The 9,042-nt window shown below is 33.6% G+C and overlaps 1 protein-coding gene and 1 non-coding gene across 2 annotated transcripts; both read left to right on the top strand.

Moving 5' to 3' along the window:
- Positions 1–3,465: 3,465 nt before the first annotated feature.
- Positions 3,466–3,538, top strand: Trnaf-gaa. The gene has a single exon. It is a non-coding gene; the product is annotated as a tRNA-Phe (tRNA).
- A 1,443-nt stretch (positions 3,539–4,981) lies between these two features.
- On the top strand, positions 4,982–8,405 carry LOC108743565 (glutamate decarboxylase-like; the record flags this gene model as incomplete). The annotated part of the gene is made up of 3 exons (XM_025979415.1): positions 4,982–5,013; positions 7,203–7,406; positions 8,287–8,405. Coding segments are annotated over 3 exons (355 nt in total), but the record flags the coding sequence as incomplete, so codon positions are not given.
- Between the last annotated feature and the right edge of the window lie 637 nt (positions 8,406–9,042).

Raw genomic sequence — 9,042 nt, forward strand, 5'->3', positions numbered from 1 at the left:
TCTACCCACGATATCCTCATCATCCGCCTATAACACCACATTTCGAACGCTTCTAACCTTTTCTTTTCCGCCGCTCCCACTTTCCATGTTTCGCACCCATATTTTTAAAATTTCTCTTCAATTTGTTAAATAATCCAAGTATTTTACGTCTCTCGTATCTCAACCGCTGCTATGATTACAACTAATTAATACACTTTTAAATTATGAGAAAAAGGTAGACAAGTCGTAATTAGCGAGCTGTTTAGCTTTTTCATTAAAAGAACATAGCAGAACCAAGACGCACCCCTGCCACTCAGATAACAATTTTCCCCGAGTTATTTCAACGTTAGTCGCGTATGTGTACGATGCGTATTTGAAAAAGTAATTTCTGGCACATTTGCTGCTTCCGTTGGCAGACACAAAAGGCGCATCGACTCGGGCCGTCAGTAGCATCTGTTTGTGTTGTGTGCCATTTGTGACGGGAAGTATTACGGCATGTCGTGGAAGAAAAGGAGAACATTCGGGGACATAAAAGAGCGATACAGGAGAGACAGCGTCGCGACGGGTCCGACGAGGAAGAGGGTCCTCCATCAGAATATATCGAAGCTTACATGGCTTACGATTAATCCTGCTCCGGGCTATGAACCTGAGACCCGACGGAGTTCATCCACAGAAAGGAGGAAAATCTGGTCTGACGTTTATGGTCCGGCTTTCCCCCCTGATTTAGTTTTAAAGCAGCTGCGGTAGCACTCTAGGATTTGACGAGAAATTTTTGGGGGACTGACGTATCTAATCTTAAAAAGCAACAAAGGGTTTTATCATTAGCAACAATCAGTATCGACAAAAACGGCACCGAGATTTTGCGTTTTTATATATGATACTGGCCTGCTGGTCAAACGTAATTTACCATTACGTATAGGTACTTTTAATCAGGGGTGTACCTACTGATAGAGATGTGCAAAATTATTTTTTAAAAGTATTTAAATACTTTGATTTGTTCTTTCAAATGTAAAATACAAAATAGATTTGTATTTAAAATGCTAAATGCAAAATACATATTTTTAAAATGCTTTTTTCTGTATTTGTTATAGTACCTATTTAATTTTCTGCCTAAGTATAAAATATTTTTTAAGAAAACCTTGCAGGCATTTGCTTATTTTTTAAATATTGCGGTTTTCTAGACTCATAGTGGTGTTTGCACTATATCACCAGTTGCTAAGATTTGGTATAGTTCATATTTTTCTTTCTGAAGTGATTTAGATATAGTTTTTCTATCTTTGTGTTACAGTTTCTTCAGTTCAGGAACAAATAATTCTTCTATATGGTTGCTTATTTACCTTTATTGCCCGTTTTAATTAGAAAAAAGACACTGACGCCAAAATAGTTTGCTCAAGATCAGAGCCGAAATAGGGTTGCAAATAATTTTATTGTAAAATGTAAAATCAACATCAATCATTTTATATCAAAATATTTACAACCCTATTTTGTTTCTCATCGTTTACACATTGTAATAAGAGAAAGAAATGGAATCCATAGTTTCTTTAGCTTTGGGTTCATCTAATAAGGGAAGCTTTTCGAATCATTTTCTAAAAATTTTGGATTATAGGCGTTTATTAGCACACCACAATATCTTGTAGTTTTCAGTTTTACACAGCTAGCATATATCAATTCCATATTGTTTTGCGGGCTGTTTTGTCGTAATTCATAGAATTTCGTAATTCCTTCCTAATTTGACAGGTGTTGATATCAATTTGGAACCTAAAAATTCCATGGACCATGACATTAAACCCGGAAAATAATACCGATGCAATATTTTAGATTATCTATTTCGAAGGAGTATAGAATTTTTTGGGCTGTCTTCAGTTAAACAATTGGAATGTAATCATAAAATGTCTCTGCCCCCTTTTTAAAGTTCTAATACCTTCGATGGTCAATGTGAGCAACTTTTTATTTTAATTTACATTTGCATACATAAAAATTTCCAAAGATAAATGTTTTATATCTGTACAATATACGACAGCCAATATTTTTAAGGGCGGCTATTTAAGAGTTTGCCGGGGGCTGTCTTAACTCTAGAGACGGTCCTGTAAACCAAAATAAAAGAGTAGTACATTTTTTAATAGTGAAGTTAGTCACTGAAAGAAGGGATTTTGAAAAATCTTTCGTCCATAAGAGAGGGACAAATGAGCGTATTATTCGTAAATGTTTTAATTAGCAAAAATCGAATTGTTTCAATATTGAAAATTGATACCTATAGACTCTTCTTCAAAAACTCATAGACACCTGTGCTTCACTCTTTTTTAAAAATTCAGACAAGAATTAGAAGGAAGAAGGAAAATACGTAGTGCTTTTCCTCTTTTATGAAGTTTATTAGATTCATTAAGTAATTTTATCATGTCTAGGTATTGTACACTGTACAAGATCGTGATTGATTAACATTATAGAATTTACGTCGTTACGTGACAGTTTAAAAATTATTCAACATTTATTGATTAAAGCAATAAAAAACAACTAATTTTCGAAATAATTATCTCATACTACGTAAAGTAACTCACTCAGACGAAACAATACCTTATCAGTAAAGAAACTTTTGCAGCTAACTAAAAATTACAAAACACATTAGCTGAGTGGAAAAAAAATTATTGAAATGCTAGACGAAACTGATTTTCTTCACTTACGGTATAAGATAAAAAAATATCATTCCATTCAATTTAAATTAGGTAAATAAGCATAATAGGTAGTAGCTGTACGAGAATTCTTCAAGCTGGAATTTGATCTTACTAGAGAAAAAAAGAGGTCGAGAACACAAAACTGCAAGAATAAAAACAAAATTCGAAAACTGAGTAGTTTGGTAAAAATCGAAGCAAAAAAAAGTGGAAACATCTTGTCAAAATGCTGCAATAAATGCTTCTATTTTTTTGAAAGAATGTTTTATAAATAAAAAGGGCGGGTTCAGACCTGTAAAAATAATTGCATCCATAATCATAATCCAATTGATATTGATTTTCTTTTCCTAATTTTATTTTCCTCTGTTATATTTAAAAGATTGCATGGCTCCAGTACCTAGGTATTACTATATTATATTAAAAGATAGTTGGATTTTAAAATTGTTGATTTACAAAAATCTAAAGCCATTTTGCATTGATTAGGGTATCTAGTTTAGGTATACGAGAACGTTTTTTTTTTATTTTCCCTAAATGATAAACATAATAAATGCTACTGATTATTATTAACGTACATTGTATTTTGAAGGCACCATAAAATTTTTAAAATGTTTCGAGTTTCCGGGAATCCCCGGGAATTTTCTAATTTTTTGGTAAGTTCAATACCGAAAGTGCGTCTAAAAAACTATAAAAATCATGCTCAGACAATTTTGAATCTAATAAAATTTTTGTATTATCAAATCATTAATAAACCATAATATCACAGAACAAATATTCAAGTCGCCAGAGTACAAATGTACAACTTATTGAGCGTATACTCATCGCCGAAATAGCTCAGTTGGGAGAGCGTTAGACTGAAGATCTAAAGGTCCCCGGTTCAATCCCGGGTTTCGGCAGTACCTTTTTTTGTTTTAATCATAGTTATAAAATTACGTTTGAAAGTTTAATACCGAAACAGTTATTAGAATATTTATTAAACACAACCATAAATTATTGTCTTTTTCATAATTCCGGTCGAGGTACAGTATAGATATATTTCAAAAAATGAAATGTTTGTTATCAAGGAGAGCTGCCTTTGCCGAAAATACAAGCTGATAAGATACTGTTGTCGACATAAAGCAAACAATATGATCTCATCAAGAAAAGATAGATTGAGGGTGAATGTTTGGCATCTAAATAATCCCCACAGCCCACAGTAACCACCAACGTCCATCGACAATATCGAATTCCCCGAGAGACGCGTGCCGCAACTTCAGCTTATTGTGTATTTATTATCACCCCTCACGCGCCTCAAAACTACCCTGATTGTGCCGAATTATGGCTTTTACAACTGTGGATGCCAGCTGAGAAGAACTGACAGCAAACGACGCTACACGACGCAAGATACATATATATATATATATGTATAACCACCGACGTCGAACTTATCCTTTTGAATCCAGTACATCATAGGGACATTTGTAACCGGAAATAAGTTTTTCTGTCAGAGGAAGTGGTATCTTTGTCGTACCAGTCTATAGGGGAAAACGAAGCGTCGAATGCCACGGAATGAAGAAGCAGTTTTTCGTATATAAACTTTTTATATTATGAAGTTAATTCTCACCACTTCCGCCTACTACGAAAATTGAAAAAGAAGATTTTTAGAATATTCCAACCGAAAGTATGACATTTTTCCATTATTTCTGTGAAGAAACATTCCCTTCCGGGTAAGAAATCGTAGTTACTCCTTATTAGGAATGAATTTTTAAGTACTTTTCTAATAAGTAGAAAGTGTGATTTTTTACTTAGGAACCTAGTTGCATTTTTTCGTCCCTAAAATCGGGAAAATCGTACTTTCGGGGTACCTATAGTAAAAATCGTACACGAACCTCGGAAAGAAAGTTTTTATCAATTAAAATCATTTAAATATCATGATTAAACAGATTCCAACAAGTAAAAATGTGAGTCAAAATAAGGTTGTAAACGATTTGTTGTTAAAAAAACAATCGCCTCCAGACAAGGGTTTTTTTCAAGGTGAACATACAATAAAATAAGTGTCCTATAAGAAAAATGGACAATATTCATTAAAAAATTTAGCATTACAATTAGTAATCAGTTTACGTTCTTCGTGGAACTTAGATTTTTAGAAAGTATGACTTCTTTTAATTAAACTATAGCTAAAAAATCACCTCTTTAGTTAAAAAATTTTAGACAACGTGATTTTGACATTTGGAGCTGCGAATTTGACAATCTAACCCATCGCTTTTGTTACACAAGCGTATTTTCCAGTTTTTTTTAGGGTTCCTTATCTCAAAAGGAAAATAGAAACCTTTATTGAATCACTCATTGTCCGTCTACAGGTCTGTCAAGACCCTTTTCCTCAGGAATGCATGTAGGTATCAATTTAAGATTTATATCAAATGTTTGGGTCTGCAATCAATTGGGGATCTTAAAAAATCAAACTTCTAACGCAATCAGAAGATACAGCCGTTTATGCCGCATATTTTGACGTTCGTAAGCAAACCAAGGCCTATAAGGTCCTTCTCGTTGGCATAAAATTTTAACATTTGACAAGAAAAGTAATGTATTATAGCACAAGTAAAGAGAAAAACCCAAAAACCGTAGATTTGTAGTTACANACAGGAGTTCCGCGAGATACGACCTTTTTATATCCCAATAAAAATATACAAAATTCTGGGAAACGTAAACATTCTGTATTTAACCGTAACAATAGCATATTTTTTATGACCAAACCAGTAATAAAAGGCCAAACTCTAACGGTTCATTTTATGATATGGACGAGTACCGCTATTTTTATGAAAGAAAAATACTTAGATGCCAAATGAGAAGATAGGACATTCGGACTTACGGTCTTACGTTGATACAATAAATTGGATACAATTTTTCATTAGTTCTTTCCTATTTTCTACTTTTATTTATAATCATTATTATATGCGCGAATACAAAGCAGTGTGACTCGTTTATTTATTTAGATATTTACCGCAATTTTTAAATGTAGCTATTGAATGTCATTAGTAACAGACGCATTACAGTCAAGCTTTTTAAAAAAGCGTGTGAAGATACAGCAAGTCAGCGTAAATCACCCCTTCTACACACGAATTGAGCAACCAATTTTTAGGTCTTTCACATCCGTAGGTCATGCCAAATTATATTGCATGACGAGAAATGGGTAATGAAAATGACCGATATATTCGATAAACTCCACATAATCAGCAGGTTCTTACAGGTCCCCCTTTTCCAATGGGCACTCTGGGCAAGTGCCCAGGGCCCCACGATCAACTGAGGCCCCCTATATAGTTCCTGCTAGATCCATCCGCCAACCAAAAGCCGATAATTATTTAAGAAAATTAATCAATAATTGCTGTTAGAATATTTACTTGCATAATCGCTTTTGCATGCTATAAACGCGAGCATACCTAAATGTAGCTGATTCTTCAAACATTTATATATTCTGAAATTTTATTACTTCGAATCGCTCCCCAAAGAGGAAAATACAGAATCTGACTACAAGGACTTGTCTCAAAGAATAAGACTTAGAAGTTCGCGCCAGACATCTTTTGATGACTCTGCACCGATAGTCTAACAGAGTTGGAAAGAGATATTAAAGTAGAAATACCTTACTTCCCATAAGTGACATCCCAAGCGTGCATCTAAAACAGCGATTGAGTTTGTACAAGGACATTGGTTATTGCTGACATCGTTTTTCGCTTGAAAACTCCAAATCCCAAAAAATTTGCTGGTATGAATATGTTAACGAGAAAGAGTTAGAAATAGAATGTCTGTATTTGGCAAACTAATAGTATTCCAGAAGTTTTGATAAAAAGCCGAGTTGGAGACACATTTCCAAATGTAGAAATTGCATAATGTTAACTAACTGTAGTGGCGAACGCGTCTTCTTTAAACGGAAAAGAATAAAAAATAAGTTAAGCCGAACAATGCTTCAAGAAAGATTGATCAGTCCATAGAATAGGATATGCTCAAAGACAAAGAGTTTGAACAACTGGTTGACGATTTTGCATATCTGAAAACTAGAAGGGTGCCTTTTCAAAAAACACAATTTTAGGTACCAACGTGAGAATGATGTTAGAGTTACTTTTTCGAGTCATACTACAATTGTCTATTCATTTATGTGAAAGTGAAGAAACAAATAACAAACCAAAATAATTCTCTGTCAAAGCTGTAGGGGGCCCGGTAAGCAAATGTGCCCAGGGCCTCCAATAGGTTAAAGACGGCCGTGGGTTCTTAAGTGAATAGGTAACCATATCTTTGTGGGAATACTCGATATATAAAAAACAATTCAAATGTGTAACAATTGAAGTGCTTCATTTGTGCCGACTCAGTAAAATCGCGACACAGTACGACCAACTAGGCCATAGACATTTATTTATACACACAAGCGTAAATTGCTGAAACATCTAGTACCATAAGAGCGATGTAAATAAATTTAAAATTACATGGCTATACATTATAACAAATAAAACGATATGAATCGCCACAATAATCATAAACTTGTTTAGTTAAGTAACAATTAGACAAACCTAACGTTTCGTTCCTTTTCAGGGCATCCCCGTTTTATGAATCAGCTTTCTTGCGGTTTAGATTTGATGTCGATGGCAGGCGAATGGTTGACAGCCACCGCTAACACGAATATGTTCACCTACGAAATAGCACCCGTTTTCATTTTGATGGAAAACGTCGTTATGACTCATATGAGAGAGATAATTGGCGCAGGTTGGAGAAATGGAGACTCCATCTTGGCACCAGGTCATAAAACATATTAAAATTTTTAAACCACATTTAGCATATTGCCTTATTATTTGAAAACTGCTTAACAAAACAAAACGGCATGCTTTAAAAGTTTAGTAGCCCTTGTTATTAAAATAGTACATTACGTATCGAGGGAAGAAACAGGGTTTTTTTAGACTGCATGTGAATTGCTACTCGAGCCGATGGTGCAAATACAAAAATACAATCTTAAAGATACTGAAATCCTTAGATAACTCTGAAAAATCGAACTTTACAGAAAAGTTATGTGTAGGATAAGTACCTATTCATTGTATAACGAATATTCGGATGGTTCTTAAATTACCGTTAGTTGCAGCTTTAAAGATTATTTACAGGTCAACTTAAAAAATTTTAATGAAAACTCAATTGCTTGTTTTTTAAATCAGAAAGTGCGGAATGATTTACATATCTTACAAAAAAAATCATACAAGGAGTTGAAAGGTCAAGGAGATTAAATCAATGTTAAATCTCACTATCAGGGTCTTTAGTATTTCTAGAATTAGATGTCAAATGTTTTCAGAAATTTTCAAAAACTTCATCGCCTTGCATTTGTGGAAGGAGAAAAAGGGAATACGTTTAGAAAGTCATTTTTACCTGTCCTTAAATTACCTGCACGAATATTAAATTAAAAATGCGTATCTAAATATTCTCTCATTTCAAATTGAGATTCAATGTAAATTTTTCAAGCAAAAAGGCAATTAAAGTGACAACCATCGTCAAATTTAAAATGACCATCAAGTCCTTTGCTTAACATTCTATCCAAATGACAGATTTTCTTCATAAAGCTTGATCCTGCAGAGTTATCCGAGGATTACAATATTATTGAGACAACCAAGTCTAACCAAGAAAACTATTTTAGGGGGTTCTATATCCAACTTGTACGCGTTTCTGGCTGCCCGCCACAAAATGTTTCCTCAATACAAAGAAAAAGGAATTGCTTCAATAAAAGGACAGTTGGTGATGTTCACATCAGACCAGGTATATACGTCATATTCTTTATTTGCTACATGATCTATTATTTGTCAATCTCGGTTATAATGAGTACGAAAGAACTACATAGAATTATTAGTTCACTACAACCGATGTTCGTTAGAAGCGTTATTATCAAAACAAAAAAAAGAAATGTTTAAAATTTGCAAGAATATTATATAATTAGGACAAGCGGATTGTTCTGATATTGCAGTTAGTATTTAAGTTGGTCTGCATTGGCATATGCTTCGAATTGTACCTCGGTATCTCCAATCCTTTTAGATAGGAATGTACTCCATATGATCGCAAAAACCTATTTTCGCATAATCATTGAAGGTATTATGCAGCAAGTGTTAGTTCGAAAAAGCCCATTAAAATTTAAAATTCACAGTAAATAGTTATTTAGTATTTAATTCATAAATAAGGTTGGTCTTAGTGACTACCGTACTAGTTAAATTAAAGATAATTAAATTGAGGGTGTCGGTAGGTAAATTCTTGTGAACAAAACGATGGGCTGATGTTACTTTATTAACGCTAACCTTCTTGGCTTCATCAGGAGAGCACTACGAATATATAAATAAGAAGTTGAAATTTAGTTATCGTTATTTAGTTCATTATATCCAGAAGTTTCTTACAAACAAGTTCA

Source organism: Agrilus planipennis, unplaced genomic scaffold (genome assembly GCF_000699045.2).
Source record: "Agrilus planipennis isolate EAB-ADULT unplaced genomic scaffold, Apla_2.0 scaffold1023, whole genome shotgun sequence".
NCBI lineage: Eukaryota > Metazoa > Arthropoda > Insecta > Coleoptera > Buprestidae > Agrilus > Agrilus planipennis.